At 32.8% G+C, this 18896-nt stretch overlaps 1 protein-coding gene across 3 annotated transcripts in view; it reads left to right on the top strand.

Annotated features, from left to right (window-relative positions):
- LOC128223860 (glycosyltransferase 25 family member-like) overlaps window positions 1–18692 on the top strand; it is a 47398-nt gene extending 28706 nt beyond the window's left edge. Inside the window, exons 11-15 of one of the 3 annotated variants that reach the window (XM_052933288.1) lie at window positions 943–1017; window positions 7862–7939; window positions 9338–9523; window positions 9963–10166; window positions 11837–18692. In XM_052933288.1, the coding sequence (XP_052789248.1) occupies window positions 943–1017; window positions 7862–7939; window positions 9338–9523; window positions 9963–10166; window positions 11837–12119 (826 nt within the window). In that variant the 3' untranslated portion in view covers window positions 12120–18692. The remainder of the gene's footprint in view (window positions 1–942; window positions 1018–7861; window positions 7940–9337; window positions 9524–9962; window positions 10167–11836) is intronic. The other 2 variants (XM_052933289.1, XM_052933290.1) reach the window with 2 other exon arrangements.
- Window positions 18693–18896: the final 204 nt, after the last annotated feature.

Here is an 18896-nt window from a genome sequence, read left to right as displayed (position 1 = left end):
TTATGATTATAACTACATATACTATGCCGGCGCCTGTTTCTTAGTCGTCATTTTTATTATCTTAAAATTGTATAAAGTTTTAAAATGGCAACAAGTTGATTTATATTTTGTTTTCTCAACTTAGTGTTTCATTTTTAATATTGGCTAATGATCAATTCCCACTAAATAATGAAAATATGACATTAAGATAATTTAATTTACGAAAAGAAACAGGCCTCTGTTTAATTTTGAAGAACAGACGGGCAGTAATTGGCTGCGTGTAAAGCTCTTGTGTCAGTATATAATGTTACATCACGGGATTTTTGGCCAAAGTTGACCTTTTGGCAAAAATGCATTATCTTAATATCATTATAGTAGTCCAATTTATGCAATAAATGAAATATAATCAATCAATAAATGAAATATAATCAATCAATAAATGAAATATAGTGTACCTTATTAATAGAATTCAGGTACCTTTCTTGTGTTTCCAATATCATTTAGGACATATTAGGTGGAAGTTGGTATTGAGGCTTACGTTAACTTGATTCATTAAATATCATGTGTTTTTGGTCTGTATAGAAAAATCTGATCGGAGAGCACGTTGTTAAGCCAGTATCAAGGTTTGCTGAGTTTCCAGCTGCGCAGTGTGCCCTAGGGTGGGAATTTTCGATCCAGACTGGAAATACATGATTGATGTTTTTTCTTGAATACCTAAAATTATCAATTTGTGGGAAAAATTTACATAAAAAATGCATATTTGTACATTTTACCAAAAAGAGTGTGTGACATTGTTTTCTGATGACACGACGCGTAGCAACTTTCGACCAATTTTGACATCAAATAGTTCCTTTTAAAATTGCGTTTTTGACAATTTTTAAATTTAAAAGGCCAAAAATCGTGTTATTTAACACAATGTTATTTCTATTCATGTTTCTAATTTCACTAGATGTTATATTTCAGACAGTTAAACGCCTCATATATTGAGTCCCTTCAGATACAAATATTGCCTGGTTTCTCAGATCCGGTGAAAGGCAGGTCATTACAGTTATTTTGTAGAAGTATTTGCTTCATATTGTATTATGTACTCTCTACTTAGGCCAAAAACATAATGTCTGTTTAGGGTTACCTCTGTAAAAAATACAAAATAAGTCTATAGAAAATGGTAAATGGTTATTTAAATAAATATATCTGTCTCAAAATGTATAATGATGGGTTGTTTTTAGTTAATTATTCGATAGCCCTAAAGTAAGAATGAAAATTTAACGGCCTATTTTTTAACTAAAAAAAACAATGCTGAAAATGTACATATGGGTTACCCTAAACACAGAACTTTGTTTTTGGCCTGACTGATTTTCTTGGCCAAAAGAGGTTTTTCACAAATACAGACAAATTCTGTTGGATAGAACTGACTTGACACGATTTTTTTGATGGCTCGATTTTTATACAATTTAGGACCGATTATTTTCTTAACTATATTGTATTGATTTTATCAAGCGATAACATGGTATAATACAATTCTGCTAAGCCAACTCAGCTTGGCTCGACCATTTAATGGTTTGAACTTTTTTGGTCTCTCCAGTGGATCTTGAGCCAGCGGGATTTCAATGTTACGGTGCGACACTTTTTTGCAAGTTAAATGACCTTTTACTGAATTTTTAATTGTTTTATTCTTTGATAGGCAAGAGTTTTTTCGTAACTTGGACTTATATTTTCTACTTTTCCAAGAAAATAAAATAATGACCAATTGGAAACACTGTGCTCAGCAAACCTGATAATCATTCTGATAACTATATTTTTCATTCGAACATCTGTGTCTGCAAAGAGCTTTTTAAGTATATATTTCCAGTAACAATATTTCTTTCTTAGAATGCAGTAACGAAAGAATAATGCAAACTCATGCCAGAGCTGTGTGGAAACGTTTCTCATATTTTTTAACTAAAAAAAGAGCATTGAAAATAAAGAACCTCTCTTGTCTAAAAAAACAAACTTGCTCTACTTCTGGTGGTGGATTTTCAAAGGATTTTTTTCTTAATTATGTATTACCTGGCAATTTCCGATTTCAATCTTAACATTTGCTTAGTTCCTTGTAAAGAAAGACATCAGGTGGTGCTATTTTAAGAGCCAGATTTTCTATTAAGTCCTAAAGTGACTCGCTCATGTTTTTGGACCAAAAATTAGTTTTCCTGTTTATGCATCAGAAAACCACTTATTTTATCATTATTTTACTCTATGATATCGAAATTGCAGAAAAAAAATACAGTTATATATAGCATAAAAAAGTATTTTGGTTTTAGTGGGGTTCGAATCCACATCAGTCAAGTCGAGAAAAAAATAGAAAACAGCCAATTAGTCCACATGACCGCCCAAACTCTAACAAAAGTGGTTGATATGTTGACCTGTTAAGGATACATCGATAACATCACATGATAATTTCAATCAACCAATCACGCAACACCACACCCGTAATTAATTTTCAATCGCGTTATAAGCACTAATGAAAATTGTAGTCTTCAAAAATGATATCAACATTTGCTGAAAGGTTCCTGCTAACTAACACTCCTTATGATTTACCACACTTTATTTCGTAATTTAAAAAAAAAGTGCATTTTACAAACCATGAGCGAGTCACTTTAAAACAAAGTCTTGTATAGTTTTATTTATGGCCTTCTGCAGGAAGTGTTATATCTTTTATGGGTTCAATGATAGAATGTTAATGATATTGCTGAACCTTTTTATGAAATTAATCCCCATTTTATGCATCATTCTGTATGTCATAAATCAGAGTTAAGTAATTTGATTAAAAAAACAACTTATCTTTGAGAACAAAAAAAAGTTAAAATTATGTTCTATGAAGATATTGTGATACAAGATAAGTCAGTATTAATGTCAAACCGTCAAATTAAACTGTATTCTATAATTATAAAACATTAAAAGCTTGAAGAGAAGAAAAAAGTCTGGATAATTTGTAGTTTGGAAGTGGGCGGCGTTTAAATGTAGGGCAAAATACATCAGCCTGGACCATTTAAGTTATTCAAATAAAACTTGAACACACACGAACAGAACAGAGTTTATTCGACTTAAACCATTACGATTTATGGTCACAAAGATATACAAAATAGATAAATACAAATGTTAAACAATAAGCAATACACGAGTGTGAGTTGCTGCATATGACATGCTACATATGACATGCTACATATGACATGCTGCATATGACATGCTACATATGACATGCTACATATGACATGCTAATTATGACATGCTACATATGACGTGCTACATATGACGTGCTACATATGACGTGCTACATATGACGTGCTACATATGACGTGCTACATATGACGTGCTACATATGACGTGCTACATATGACGTGCTACATATGACGTGCTACATATGACATGCTGCATATGACATGCTGCATATGACGTGCTACATATGACGTGCTACATATGACGTGCTACATATGACGTGCTACATATGACGTGCTACATATGACGTGCTACATAAGACATGCTACATAAGACATGCTACATAAGACGTGCTGCATATGACGTGCTACATATGACATGCTACATATGACATGCTACATAAGACATGCTACATATGACATGCTACATATGACATGCTACATATGACATGCTACGTATGACGTGCTGCATATGACGTGCTACATATGACATGCTACATAAGACATGCTACATATGACATGCTACATATGACATGCTACATATGACATGCTACATAAGACATGCTACATAAGACATGCTACATATGACATGCTACATAAGACATGCTACATATGACATGCTACATTTATAAGACATGCTACATATGACATGCTACATATGACATGCTACGTAAGACATGCTACATATGACATGCTACATATGACAATTATTATCAACAAATATAAATACTTAAACACGCACAGTCATATTTACAGATAAAACATGAACCTAAATACATAGCAAATGTTCAAGTGAATGCTTGCTTTAACAATTGTAGAGTTCTGCCCCTTGAACACACATTGATGAGTCTTGGCATTCACTCCAAGGTGCTTTTGTTGTAAACACTGTTTGTGCATTATCTAAGCAAAAACAAGGTTTCACCTATTAAACGCATACTATTTTTTTTTTTTTTACATTAAACAAGAAATGTCAAAAATCTCGTATAAATTGAAATTGTTCTGATATACGCTAAATAATTTTGTAATAAAACCTGTATGATCATGTTATCAGTGCTCCAGCTAATCCATTTTCTTACTGCCCTCAGCCCGCCTTTTTTGTAGTGCCTTTTTCACAATGCTTTATTAGCATCCCGTTTATGCCCTTTTTACTATTGAAATCATCACGAAAAATTGGCAGCCCTTAATCCTCTGTCATAATTGAGACTAATTACCTAAAATTTATGAGAATAGTGTTCCCGCTAGGTGTCACCATGCCCCCATTGACTGCTTAAAATATGCCGTACTGCCCTTTCATCTTCCCACGTGCCTTGTCCGTGTCATATGACAGCTTAATTGTGTATTTGTGTAATGAGCAGACAACCTGTGTATTCATAATTGGTCATCTTCTAATCCGATTATTAGGAAGAGCCAAATAGTGAAACATCGCCAGGAGGCGGAGCTATTGAATGTCAGCCAATCAGAATATACTTTGAGAACTCGTTCATTCAATGATGAAAGTTTGTAAAATGCGATAGAAAATGCGAAGGGATGGTTAAAAATGTTGTCAAGCACTATTAAACCTTTTCAAATAATTGTTAATTGTATTACAGATGAGACTCTCCATTTTAAACATTAATTTGAGAAGACTCCAGACGTACTACCACAGACAAAAAGGCAAATTTTAATTTTGATATTCGAACACATCCTTCTAAATTTTGAGAAAAAACAACAACATTTTGTTCAGGTCTGGAAATCATGGAAAATGATTTAAATTGAATATGAAAACAAAACAAATTCTAGGTGGAGACCCCCCAAACCCCCCTTGTGACAAGGGGTGGACCCTCCCACACCCACCCCATTCGCCCTTATGTGACTTAGCTTGCCCTTTTCAAAACCCCAGCCTGCCCTTTTCAAATCCTGGCTGGAGCACTGCTGTTATGGTGTTAATTATAAGTATTGAATATTATTTAGATATCTTAGGCCTTTTTTTTTTAATAAATGGGTTAACGGATCCGCCGCCCAATTATTTCGAAATCTCCTGAAAAAAAAAATTTGATTTTTTTTTTTTTAAATATTGAAAAAAAAAAGTCAAATTTTTGTTTCTGCGCACATGAAATGATGTAAAACCTGTTGCCTGTTCCTTTGCAACATAAGGATGCAGTTTTAAAAATTGTTTTCAAAATGGCGGCCTCAATTGAGCTGAGATCTGCTCGATCCGGGTACCGTTGGAAAGGTCTCGACGAGCTGCATTTAAACAAAATGTTTTTTGGTAATAAATGTAAACTGAACAGTAAGCGATGTAATTGCTGCTATTAATTAATGATATTTTGATCTTTTTGTTATGGGTTTCCCCACAAATGCTATGAAAAATACACGCATTGTAAAAAATTAAGTAACATACAATCTGAATTCCTTTTTTTTTTTTTCGCACAACCCGTCCAACATTTTTCAAAAAAATCCTTTAACCAATTAATAAAAAAAAAACGGCCTTAGTAGTGGTATAATGTCAGCTTAACAAAAATGAATACATAATGTTATATATTTTATAACCACAACAGTGCATATAATTGTCCTGCAAATACTTCTAATGTCTTCGAAAATAGTATTTATGCTTTTTCCGACCAATTACAGTCAATGTTCCTATTTTTGTACTAGATTATAATAATTTAATAGTAATTTACATTTCATTATATTTGTTTTCTAGTAATTGTCTCTCTTAATATGAAAATTTCTTATAAAACAAGTAATTTATTGGGTTGTTTACTTTTAAAATTCACTGCAAGTAGGTCATTTGTCACGCTTTCTAGCCTGAATTAGAGTTTAAAACAGACCAACCAGAGCCTAGCGGTTTGTGCACTTTTCTTTGTTAACCCTTTGCATGCTGGGTAAATTGTCGTCTGCTCAAAAATGTCGTCTGGTTTATTCTAAATTTCTTTCAATTTACTTTAAACTTTGGGGATATATTGACTGAGTGTTAAACAGCTTGGAACCTGACCAGGCGCCGAGTTACTCGGTGTCTGGTCTGGTTCCAAGCTGTTTGCAAAGCCTTTAAAATCGCCATCAGCAGCCTAAGGGTTAATTAATTGCATGTAATGAAGTCCATTTATATATTGGGATGTGACATCATACTTAAAGATGCACTCTTATTCCAAAATATTATTCCCAATTTTTTTTGTATGCCTTAGAAGATGGTTATAGGGATAATATCTCATCTGTTTTTTATAAACAATAAATAACACTGATATTTCAAATGTTTTACTTTTCCATTTTTCCATGCTTATCTCGAATAATGCAGGAATGTCATGTGCGATTATTAAGTTAAAGTGATAATTTACGTGATCATTTACTACTTGTCATGTCATGAAAACCTACGCATTTGCAATAGCGAATAAATTTTGTATGACAGTGATGTACATTTCCAACCGGAAACATATCGACATCCGATTCACAGAATTTCATTTATTCAATTTGTTTGGAATCAATAAGGTTGAGAAATCAAAGCCTAGTTAAAAATTAAATTTAAAGATGTTGCTCATTTATATAGTAATAGGGTCCCATTTTATAATTTCGAAGTTTACGAAAAAGGACCACACGCTATTAAAAGATTTTAGTTTCATATCAATAAAAATATGAGTTATGGCCCTTGATTCCTTTTAATCCTTTTCAACTCAACTCAACTCAATTTTATTATAAAAAGAGGCCTCAGTGGCCATGAATACAGCATAAAACAATGTTTACAACTTAAAATAATATAAAAGAACCACCATGCTTTCCTGATTGTTTTTTTATATTTGAATCGCAGTCATTATAATTTGTGAAACAAAATATTGGACCTCAGTTTAAATAGCACACATATCGTAGTTCATTAGGATATAAAAAAAATGACATCTCGGCCCACTGCACCAATTAAAAAAGATAATTTTAATAGTTTCGTATCCAAATTCAGAGAATACTCCGGTATTGCATCAGACTTCCATTTTTTTACTTGCCTGCTTTTCAATCTTGCCAATAAGTCTTGGTGTTGGTAGCTATTAGTGTTGCAGTTGTATTTATCCTTCTAGAAGCTTTGTAGAATATAAATCTTTGAATTTTCTAAAAAAGTAATTCAAGACACAGATGATATTGATATGAAACTTGGTACACATGTTTCCTCGGACAATACCAGTACTCATACTTAAATGTATGGAAAGTCACCTTTTTTTGGCTTATAATGATATTGATGTGTTTGATCAATATCTTTGTCTTCCGAAAAATGTGTACATTAAAGTTACCGTAGCATTAAAGCAATAGTCAGAACATATGGTGTAAAATCTTAATGATTAAGAAGGGAGGTCACAAAAGTGAGCGAAGTTATGAGTTAGCGAGCCTCTCTTTATTAAGATTTTAAATAACTCAAAATGTTCTTAGATTAAAAGTATTTTCTGCATGCAAGGAACCAAATTATTTATTTGTTAAACTGCAATTCTTAGCAATTATGTGTGCTACTTATTGGAGACAGATAGGCGATTTCATTTGCTGGAAATGTAGGTAATAACCTAAGCATGTCAAGTTCATGTTCTTACATTGCATGGTCTTTGTACATTTTTCAGATGTCCGTTTTCCAAAACCTCACAGAATTACAGACGTTGTGTTTATGCTGTAATGTGCATGCTATAAATGAATTATTCCATACTAGTTAGAACACATGTTGTACATGCTATCCTTTGTTTTAGACTTCTGAATGATACCTATCTGTACAAAGACCTAAAAATTGAAGTTGTTCCCGGCTTTAGCGATCCGTACGGTGGAAGGTTGATATAATTTTATTCAAAATAATTTACTCCTTATTTACTAGGCAGCAAGAATATAGTTCTTTATCTATTACCTTTACACAAGGCTTCAAGAATATAAAGAAGTATTTGTCTTTTAGTATTTCAGTATTTACATAAGCTATAAAAATACAAGCATTTGTCTATAAGTATTTCCATAAGCTGCAAGAATACAAGCATTTGTCTATAAGTATTTCCATAAGCTATAAAAATACAAGCATATGTCTTTAAGTATTTCCATAAGCTGCAAGAATACAAGTATTTGTCTATAAGTATTTCCATAAGCTGTAAGAATACAAGCTTTTGTCTATAAGTATTTCCATAAGCTATAAAATACAAGCATTTGTCTATTATTATTTCCATAAGTTGAAATAATACAAGCATTTATCTATTAGTAATTTCCATAAGCTGTAAGAATACAAGCATTTGTCTATAAGTATTTCCATAAGCTGTAAGAATACAAGCATTTGTCTATAAGTATTTCCATAAGCTGTAAGAATACAAGCATTTGTCTATAAGTATTTCCATAAGCTGTAAGAATACAAGCATTTGTCTATAAGTATTTCCATAAGCTGTAAGAATACAAGCATTTGTCGATAAGTATTTCCATAAGCTGTAAGAATACAAGCATTTGTCGATAAGTATTTCCATAAGCTGTAAGAATACAAGCATTTGTCTATAAGTATTTCCATAAGCTGTAAGAATACAAGCATTTGTCTATAAGTATTTCCATAAGCTGTAAGAATACAAGCATTTGTCTATAAGTATTTCCATAAGCTGTAAAAATACAATCATTTGTCTATAAGTATTTCCATAAGCTGTAAGAATACAAGCTTTGGCTATTATTATTTCCATAAGCTTTAAAAATACAAGCATTTGTCTATTATGATTCCTTTAAGCTATACAAATACAAGCATTTGTCTATTAGTACTTTCCATAAGCTGTAAGAATACAAGCATTTGTCTATAAGTATTTCCATAAGCTGTAAGAATACAAGCATTTGTCTATAAGTATTTCCATAAGCTGTAAGAATACAAGCATTTGTCTATTAGTACTTTCCATAAGCTGTAAGAATACAAGCATTTGTCTATAAGTATTTCCATAAGCTGTAAGAATACTAGCATTTGTCTATAAGTATTTCCATAAGCTGTAAGAATACAAGCATTTGTCTATAAGTATTTCCATAAGCTGTAAGAATACTAGCATTTGTCTATAAGTATTTCCATAAGCTGTAAGAATACTAGCATTTGTCTATAAGTATTTCCATAAGCTGTAAGAATACAAGCATTTGTCTATATGTATTTCTGAAAGGTGCAAGAATACAAGTTTTTGTCTTTTGGTATGTCTCTTAATGTGCACCAATGTATATTTTTTGTTTAGGCCTATGACGATGGGAGAAATTGGCTGTTTTTTGAGCCACTACTTTATCTGGAAGGACATGCTTGAGAAAGGGTACAAAGATGTGGTTGTGTTTGAAGATGATCTGAGATTTGAGCCGTATTTCCGCAGCAAGCTGAACCATATCATGAAGCTTGTGAAACATACCGTACCAGACTGGGACCTCATGTAAGTAGCAAGGCCGCATCGTGTGGTGTGAAATTTGAATATCATGGCAGTCATATAGGGGGTCTGGCTGTTTTCATTTGGTATGATAGTTGAATAGCATGGCAGATAGATAGGGGTCAAGTTGTGTTTATGTCAACCGCATCGCATGGCAAACTTCTAGGGAAAATGTTGTCTTGCAGTGTCCACGCTGTCTCTGTCATTAGCTGCAGATAGTATTGCATCTGTCTATGAGCAAAATTTGCTCACTTTTAATTTAAACACTCATCCATGTTTTCATCAGAGTAAGATAGGGAAAAAAATCATGTGAAATGTGAAGAAAAAGATAAAATACAGAGAAAAGTTTAAATGAGAGCTTTAATGTTCACAAATATTTAAAAATATTGGCTTTATTTTGCTCTGTCTAGCTGCAAAACCTTATTTTACAAACTTCTTCATACAGCTACTTGGGCAGAAAGCGACTTAACCGTAAAGATGAGAGATTTGTTGAGGGAACGGACAACATTGTTTGGCCCAGCTACTCATACTGGACACTGAGTTATCTGCTGTCCGCGCAGGGAGCCAAGAAACTTCTCGCACAGATGCCGTTACAGAATTTGCTTCCAGTGGATGAGTACCTGCCAGTGATGTTTGATCAGCATCCGGAGTAAGTTTGATCGACCCCTCTGCATTGTTGTTTTTAGTCCCCTACTGGTTTCACTGGAGGGGACTTTAGGTGTACCCTTCTTCCATCCGTCTGTCAGTCCATCCATCCACCAACAAAGATCTTGGTCCTTCGATAACTCAAAAGAAAGGTTATTGAAACTTAGTATGAGGAAAGAGGGCAATATGGAGATTATGCCTGTTTGTTTAGTTTTTTCGTCTGACAAAGTAATGCAGAGTGATGGCCCTTGACTTATTAAAAATATAGCCAATTTGGTCCTCTGATAACTCAAAAAGTATCAAAGCTAGGTTCATGAAACAGTATGTGGAAAGAGGTCAATACGTCAAAAGTAGACATGGGTGATCTGGTAGGTTTTACGGCTAAAACCGTTGCATTTTGATGGATAAAGTTTACTGTAAATGCCATTAGTTCACTATCACATGGGTTGAGGTGACTTAAACAACTTTGATTTATTGATAAGATTTAAAGTTTTCATGGAGATTCTCTTGAGACACGCTCATCCTTTTCACAAGGCTTTAAACCGGTTGGGAAAACTTGGCACCCACTGCGCGACTCTCATATTTAAAAAAAGATTGAGGTATTGTCAAAGCTGTGGTGTCATTGTCATCGACTGTGCCATGCAAACTGTTTAACCTTGCCCATAAATTAAAAAATACTCAAGTTATGAGAATGAAACTTTGTACACGTGTTGCCCAATTCAATACAAACATGTAAAGCAAGTCTCATTACTCTGGCTTTAATAATTGTTTAATCATATGCCCGTCGTTGACAACAGATGAGCCCTCTTGTTTTATAAAGGGATTTGTTTGAGGCAATGGTCTCATCTTCTGTTTAATAAAACATCATTAAGTTGGAAATAATGAATGTGCAATTTTGTTTCTTTCTTATTTTGATAAACATTGCAAAAATAGTTATACTTTGATAGGAGTAAGTTACTCTCTTAATATACAGGCAAATCACACAGTTTTCGACATACAGTCAAAACTCCCTATGGCAAACTCTGTTATCTCGATGTTCCGGTTTGGCCGAACTTTGTTTGAATATTTTGGGTTAAGTAAGATATGTGTGGTATGTTAGTTATATCAAATGTTCATTATCTCACAGTTTCCATGAGGTCCAAACAATTTTGACTTTGGGAGTTTTGATTGTAATACTTAGATATGCCACAGTGATAACATTCAGTGTATTGGTCGGCTACATCTTGTATATTTACAGTCCAGTCAAAACACTAATCTTAAAGTTAAGATTGAACTAAGTTGGTCATTAAATACGGCCCCAGAAGGAATCTTTGCTCTTTCTTCAACTATTGAATCATTAATATACTTTTAAAATGTTTTAAGTCTGAGACTGACACATTTAATGTTTTTTACTGGCCACAATTTGCTGAAACACGAAAAGCATTACTTATATATTGTTTTAAAGCTGCACTCTCACAGATAAATCGTTTTGACAACTTTTTTAGTTTTTGCGTAAATGTCTGGCAACCTGTGATATAAAACTGCTGTAAAAAGAACAGATCTCAGTCAATCATATTTACATTCGAAAATTTATGTTTTATGGCATTACTAACGCTTTAAGATAAATGAAATTTTCTGCAGTTTACCAAACAATTGAGCAAACATGTATTTGTATTGGATTCCTTAAATTCACAGGAAATCATGGAAGGAGCCATTTCATCCCCGAGACCTAGTTGCCCTTTCCGCCGAGCCGTTGTTGATTTACCCCACCCACTACTTGGGAGAAGCCAACTACATCTCCGACACTGAATTTTCTGAACTGATCATTGACAAAACTGACCACAACAGAGCTGAGGTACCTCAGTCTGCTCCAGAAAGTGATTTGAACCCAAAGGAGAATTTAACCCCAGGAGCTGATATTACCCAAAAGGGTCCAGAAGGAATGGAAAGTATGAAACATATCCAAGATGAGTTATGACACAAACAATCTTAAGTTAAAATGTAAATATTGTTCATACTATATTTCTCCTAATAAGCAACCAATGGTCATGTCATGTTTAAGAGCTTCTAAGCTCTGATAATCTAGTTCAAAATTTTCCATAAAAATTAGTTGTATGAAAGTCAACAAAATGGCCAAACAAGTCTCACAGCCAAATAATGTTTTCATTTTACTAATCAAGGTTGTTGTTGTTGTTATTATTATTAAGGACATAAAATCTGTGAAATTGTGCAGGAAAACACCCCCTGCACGTTCATTCAGGGCATGTCTATCTATTAGAACTTTTACGGTACATGTTTGTATGTTCCGACCAACCAGTTTTTTGTATTGAAATCCATTTGTGGTACCCACCTGCTTTATATTTTGTGATATTCCTCTGAAGCCAATTTTAAAAGTTAAGATGTTTAAATGTTTGTACCAAAAAAATTATTATTACATTGCATCGCTGTAGAAAAACCATAACTGCTTTTGTTCTTCAATCTGCTTTTTATTTTGTGATATGTTATATATTGAGCGATAACTTACATATTATCTTAAGTGTCACACATTTTGCATGGACAGAAATTGGCGGCATCATAATGTACATTTTGCCTAATGTTTTTTTGTCATATATTTTTTGTATTGATTATTATTTCAGTCATGTTCAAGAATTGAAACCCTTTTAGGTCAAAATCAGTGAACTTATACCACATGCATATAATGGGTCTTTTATGGCTGATATTAAGAAAAAGCACACAAACACTTTTTTTTCTCAATATTGTTTTCTAAGCATTTTTGCGTAATGACATATTCAGCAGAAAAAAAAAAATACAACAAAAAGGAGGTGACATAACGTCATTAACTGTTTTATGATGGCACATCATTGAGGGACAAAACAATTGATGTTGAAAAAAATATGATATAGACTCATACAAATGAAGATTAAAATATTATCAATCACATGTGATACAGTAGCCTATTAGAAATTGAGTTATAAAATCATAGTACAGCCGAACCTAGTAATCTCGTACAAGCTTGGCTTGAATTCCTCTTTGGCTCGAACTAGTGTGAGGACCAATTTTTCTATACTGAAGGTTACACAATCCCGCTTGGCTAGAATTTTCCGAGGCTCGAGGTATTTTCACCGGTCCCTGGGAGATTTAGCCAACAGGTTTCGACTGTAATATGGAAGGCATTCATTTTTTTGGCTGGAGCTTATACTTCTGGTCGTGTGGACTGTCATCTTAAAAATGTTAATGTTAAATGTTAACCATCATCATGACGGATACTCAGGGCTGATTGTTCAGAACTTTGTTTGTTAACAATGTTGTTAACACATTTATGTACTCATTTATTTGCACATCCTTGGCACCCAAGCGTATCATAACATATATGATACCCTGGGCAAATCAGCTGTAAAAATCTCATACTCATTAATAATTCATAAGGTGAAATCAAGCCGCTTAATTGGTCACATGAGACAAACCTCATGTGGTGCGGAAATGGCCGTGAAGTTACGGATGTAATCTGGGTTCGAAATAATCCAATGAGATTACAGCTTACAAATCGTTTTAGGCAGGATGTTGTTAAATATGCCGGTGGCTCTTCACAAAGAAGATTCTTTCCTTATTGGTATCGGCTATTTCATTGGTCGGAAAATGCTTATGAATATTCAAGATTTACGAAGTTTCCCTAGTCAATTTGCCCAGGGTATCATTATCGGTTATGGTACGCTTGGGTGCCGAGGATGATATTTGCATAAAACAAGTACATATCTTGTTAGGAAATTGTTAAAAGCAACGTTGTTGACTTATTCACACATTTATGTGCTCATAAATATATATATATATATATGCATAAAACAAGTACATATCTTGTACAGATCACAATTGTATCCAATTCCATTCAACTTCAAGTGCAATAACGATTTTAAAGTTAACAACAATGACGTTAACAACGTTGTTAACTTTAACAAAGTTGTGAACAAACAGCCCATTGATTGAAAATCAAAATGTTTTCGCGTAAACGAATACTGAAATATGTATAATGGTTATCTCAGGGGTCTTGCATGAAATTCTGATTTTATGCCATCTTATTCATGTATTTTGTGAGTTGATAGTACTCCAGAAGGTTTTGTCAATCACACTTTTGTGCACAGTGGTCAAAAAGTGGCTCAGGGAGAGCAATATTCGATAAGCACATAGAGAGTTGATTTTTCTACCTTCTGTTTCTGTGGGTAGGAGTGATTTAGGATTAAATGATTGGGTGTTTTTCGGTGTATGAAAACGAATATCCATTCACTGACCGAATTGTTATTATATCCAGATTAAGCAAAATGCTGAAATAGTCGATGTTTTTATTAACACTCATCATTTTAAATTTCTCTAGGGAAATTAAACTACATTACTGAAAATAACTATTTCAAAGTAATTGAACTTCAGCTGTTTTAAAACAGGGTCAGCTTCACTTGTTTTATTGAGTGTTGTTTTTATGCCATCCGCTGGGGTTATATTACAAAAGCATCTGAAAGCTGCATTCACACAAAATGATCATTTTGACATTTAAAAAAATACATAAAAAATGTCTTTTAATGAGCCAATTTTCACATAAATGTCTGTAAGCCAGTGATAGAAAATTGCTGTCAAAAAGATCAGATTGCAGTGTTTCATATTAGCGTTCCAATTTTTTTTATGGCTTAGAGCGTTACTAATGCTTTAAGAAAAATATCATTTTCAGCAGTATTCTGAACAGTTAAGATCTGTTATAGTAGGCATTGATAACAAAACAAGCTGATTCTGAGACAATTTTTTAAAAAAATGTCAAATCTGTGGGATTGCAGCTTTAAATTAAAATTTTACCTTTTCCTAATATATTCAACAATTCTCTTAGCTGATTTCACTGGAAGAAAGTCTTATGCTTAGTGCTTTATCTGCTATTGCAATATGGAAACTTTTGAAGATTTTAGATATGAAAACTCCATTTTAAAGAATTATTTTTTCTCAAGAAATATAATAATTCGGAATTTTTCATTTACGTTCAAATATGTTAAAATGTTTCTGTAATGTGGACCCAGAGGTTTACTGAAAATGTTGCCTTTATCAGAATACGAATGCAATCAAAGGATATACATGTACATTCATCCAAGAAAGCATGATAGGCATTGGATGGTGATAATTCCTGCTGGTCTTTTTTTCCATCATTTTTGTCCGAAAACTTTAATGTTAGTCATAGCTTGTTTAACATTCATTATATTATGCTATCCATCAAATGGTACACATGCTTGTTTTTACAATATGCAAAAGTAGCAATTCTTGTTACCCTTGTTGAAAAAAAAGTTGTTTTATGCCCTAAAAATGGCCGAGAAAAACTGACAAGTGTGTCTGCTTGTTGTTTAATTTTTAAAATGTGTAATTAGCAAACCCCAAACTAAAGAATGACATTGGTATAAACTTTGTTATTGTATCCACTGTTTATATTTTATTGATAATTGTTTTATATGATTACATTATAAAAATACAATTTAGAGTATTATGCTAGATTAAATGTAGATATAGTGATGTATTGTTTGCTTGATTCTTCCTTTAGATTTATTCTCTAAGTTTCACAAATAATCTTAACTTCTATAAATGTGCAATTATCTGATAAAGTTTCTAGTCAATTTGTAAAATTGTTGCCATGTTGATAAGCATAATAGTTGCATAATTTTTAAGAGACATGTGTTTGATGGTGCTATGAGACGTATGGTTCAGAAATATGGGGATTAAAAAAAATTTTTTTTTAAAAAGGTATGAACATGCAGAAAGAGTACATACCCATGTCTTCAAAATGATTTTTTTTGTTCATAATGTGCCATATTTGTGTTTACATATAGCATTACATTATTTCTATTGATTGCCAAAACTGTAAAATGTCCTAGCCTTCTTATGTCATATGCTGATAAGCATTTCGGCAATCAAGGGGCAAATTATGAATTGTTTGATCTGCTTATAAGGAGGCATGAAAATATGCTTGAAAAGTTGAGAGCAGGGGACTAAACTTGTCTTTTTTGGTATTCAGTTGTCATTGTATGAATCGGTGTATGATTACTGAATGAATTGTGATGTGTATGTTAATTTGTATGAATTTTACTGTATACATGTAATTTTACTTTTTACTATTGTGTTGTAATTTTAGTTGCTTGCATAGTAAATCACACATTTCCTACTAATCATGTAGTTTTAATATTTTATAGTGATTATATAATTCACACACTTTGTACTGATTATGAAATTCACACATTGTTCTACTATAATTGCATAATTCACACATTTTCTACTGATTATGGAATTTTCTACTGAATATGGAACATTTTTAGCTCGACTATTCGAAGAATAAGGAGGGCTTTACTACTCGCCCCGGCTTCTGCGTCCGGTTAAAGTTTTAGGGCAAGTTGGGATTTTCACTTATAAGTCCAATACCCTACATTCAATTGACTTAATACTTCACACAGTTGTTCAGGGCCATCACATGATGAGGTTAGATAACTACATATCATTCTTTACACAGATTATGGCCCCTGATTGACTATGGAACTTAGGTTAAAGTTTTAGGGCAAGTTGGGATATTTATTAATAACTTTTATACCCTTCGTTCAATTGACTTAATACTTCACACAGTTGTTCAGGGCCATCACATGATGAGGTTAGATAACTCCATATTATCCTTTACACATATTATGGCCCCTGATTGACTATGGAACTAAGGTAATAGTTTTAAGGCAGGTTTGGATATTTATTAATAACTTTTATACCCTTTGTTCAATTGACTTAATACTTCACACAGTTGTTCAGGACCATCACACAATGAGGTTTATTTACATAACTCCATATTATCCTTAATACAAGTTATGGCCCCTGTTTGACTTAGGTTAAAGTTTTAGGGCAAGTTAAAGTTAAGGGCAAGTTGGTATTTTAATAGAAAAACTTCTATATCTTTCATTTAATGCACTTAATAAAATTCAAAATTATTGACGACCATCTTACAACAAGAAATATAACTCCATTTTAACCCTAAATACAAATTATGGCCCTTGAATTATTATTATTTTTTTTTTTTTTAAATTTCTTTTGAAAGGCATATTTGTATATTCTTAACCACATTTTTATAATGGAAAATCAAGTTATTTGAATGACTTGCGTCATTGTTAGGGCAGGCTGGTGGGAGGGCAGCATCAAAGTCACCTTATGTATCGAATAATTTTAGTTAGGTTTGACATAAAGAGACCAAACTTGGTTATATTACATCGTTATTGTATTCACTTCTAAGTCAAAGCGGCGTAGTCGAGCGCGCTGTCTTAGGACAGCTCTTGTTATATTATTGAACACACATTTCATACTAATAATATAATTTTCACATTTTATAATGTTTATATAATTCACACTTTTATACTGATGATATAATTTACACATTTTCCAATTGATTTCTGAATGCCATATGTAGAATCCTGCCATATTTTTACTTATTTTGTCGCTGTCATAGTATGTGTACAGTGATGTATCATATAAATATATTGATATTTAGAATACATATTGAAAAAAATAAAAAAATAAATTGTGTTCCTGCCAATTTAGATGTTTTCCTAGTTAATGGATTTAATGTAGGTGTATTGTGTTGTTTGTGCAAAAACTTAACTCTAAAGTTTTAACTTAAAGGGGCTGTACTCTGTATGATAAAATAGCTAAAAAAAAGAAAATTGACATAAACTTGGCATCAATGTGTACAATGCATTGAAACTTACTAACTGAAGTACCACATAGTTTACAATTTATTTAAGTTTAGCAGTTATTTCGTATTTTTCCATTAAAAAAGTTACTGGGTATGTGTACCTAGTAGAATTCATTCCTTGTGCGTGATTGGCTAGTCGGGGTTATCACGTGATATTACCGAGTTAGGTCTATAGCTTAATTATGTCACCCGATTAGAGAAAGGCATCATAGATCAGTGGATATGATGCTGGACTGCAATTTTGCCGACATGGGTTCGAACCCGGTCTCTGACACAATTTTTTTTTAACATTTTGGTACTTTTTTTTCAATTATGATATCAAAGTGTAACACATTCTATTAGATATTTGTCCTGAGATTTGTTACAGAAATAAACTCTTTTTTTGTGCCAATCTGGTGTACAGTCCCTTTAAGAAGTGTTCAGGATATTTAGCTGAAATTTGGTACATAAGTTGCAAGAGACAATATGAAGATATACAGCAAGGCCCGTAACTCTGGCTTAAATAACTGTTAAGTTATGCTCCTTGTTTGAATGAGAAAAAAAAAACAGACAAGCATTGCCGTTTGCTCTTGTTTATTGTTTACATGTTATTTTGTTTTAAAGGTATACACTTACTGTATTGATTCAAAATGCATTTATCCATTTACCATTAATCTGGGTCAACAACTATATGTAGTTTGTCATAAAAACCAAGTTAGTTGTAAGTGACCTTACTTTTTGAAAAGATGTGTCTGCCATAATTTCTGTAGAGTTCTTAATGCAATGGCATCATTGTTGTATTTACAAATCAAATAAATTTGCACACTTTTAGTTTTGTTGTTTGTTTTTTTTTATTCTGGCAATTGCTATACGAAGATAGATTTACAACCTGAAAGTTTGGTTTCAAATGCATCGTAGAAGTCTTTTTTTTGTTTAAATTGAAAACATATTGTCATAGACTTGTGGCAGCAAGGTGGAATACTCTTGACTTCTCAAGGTTTCCATCTATACATTCTGTTCTTCTATAAACAGGTA

This window comes from Mya arenaria, chromosome 17 (assembly GCF_026914265.1).
Source record: "Mya arenaria isolate MELC-2E11 chromosome 17, ASM2691426v1".
Taxonomy (NCBI): domain Eukaryota; kingdom Metazoa; phylum Mollusca; class Bivalvia; order Myida; family Myidae; genus Mya; species Mya arenaria.
Note: the sequence above shows the minus strand (reverse complement) of the source record. Positions and strands in the feature narration are given on the sequence as shown.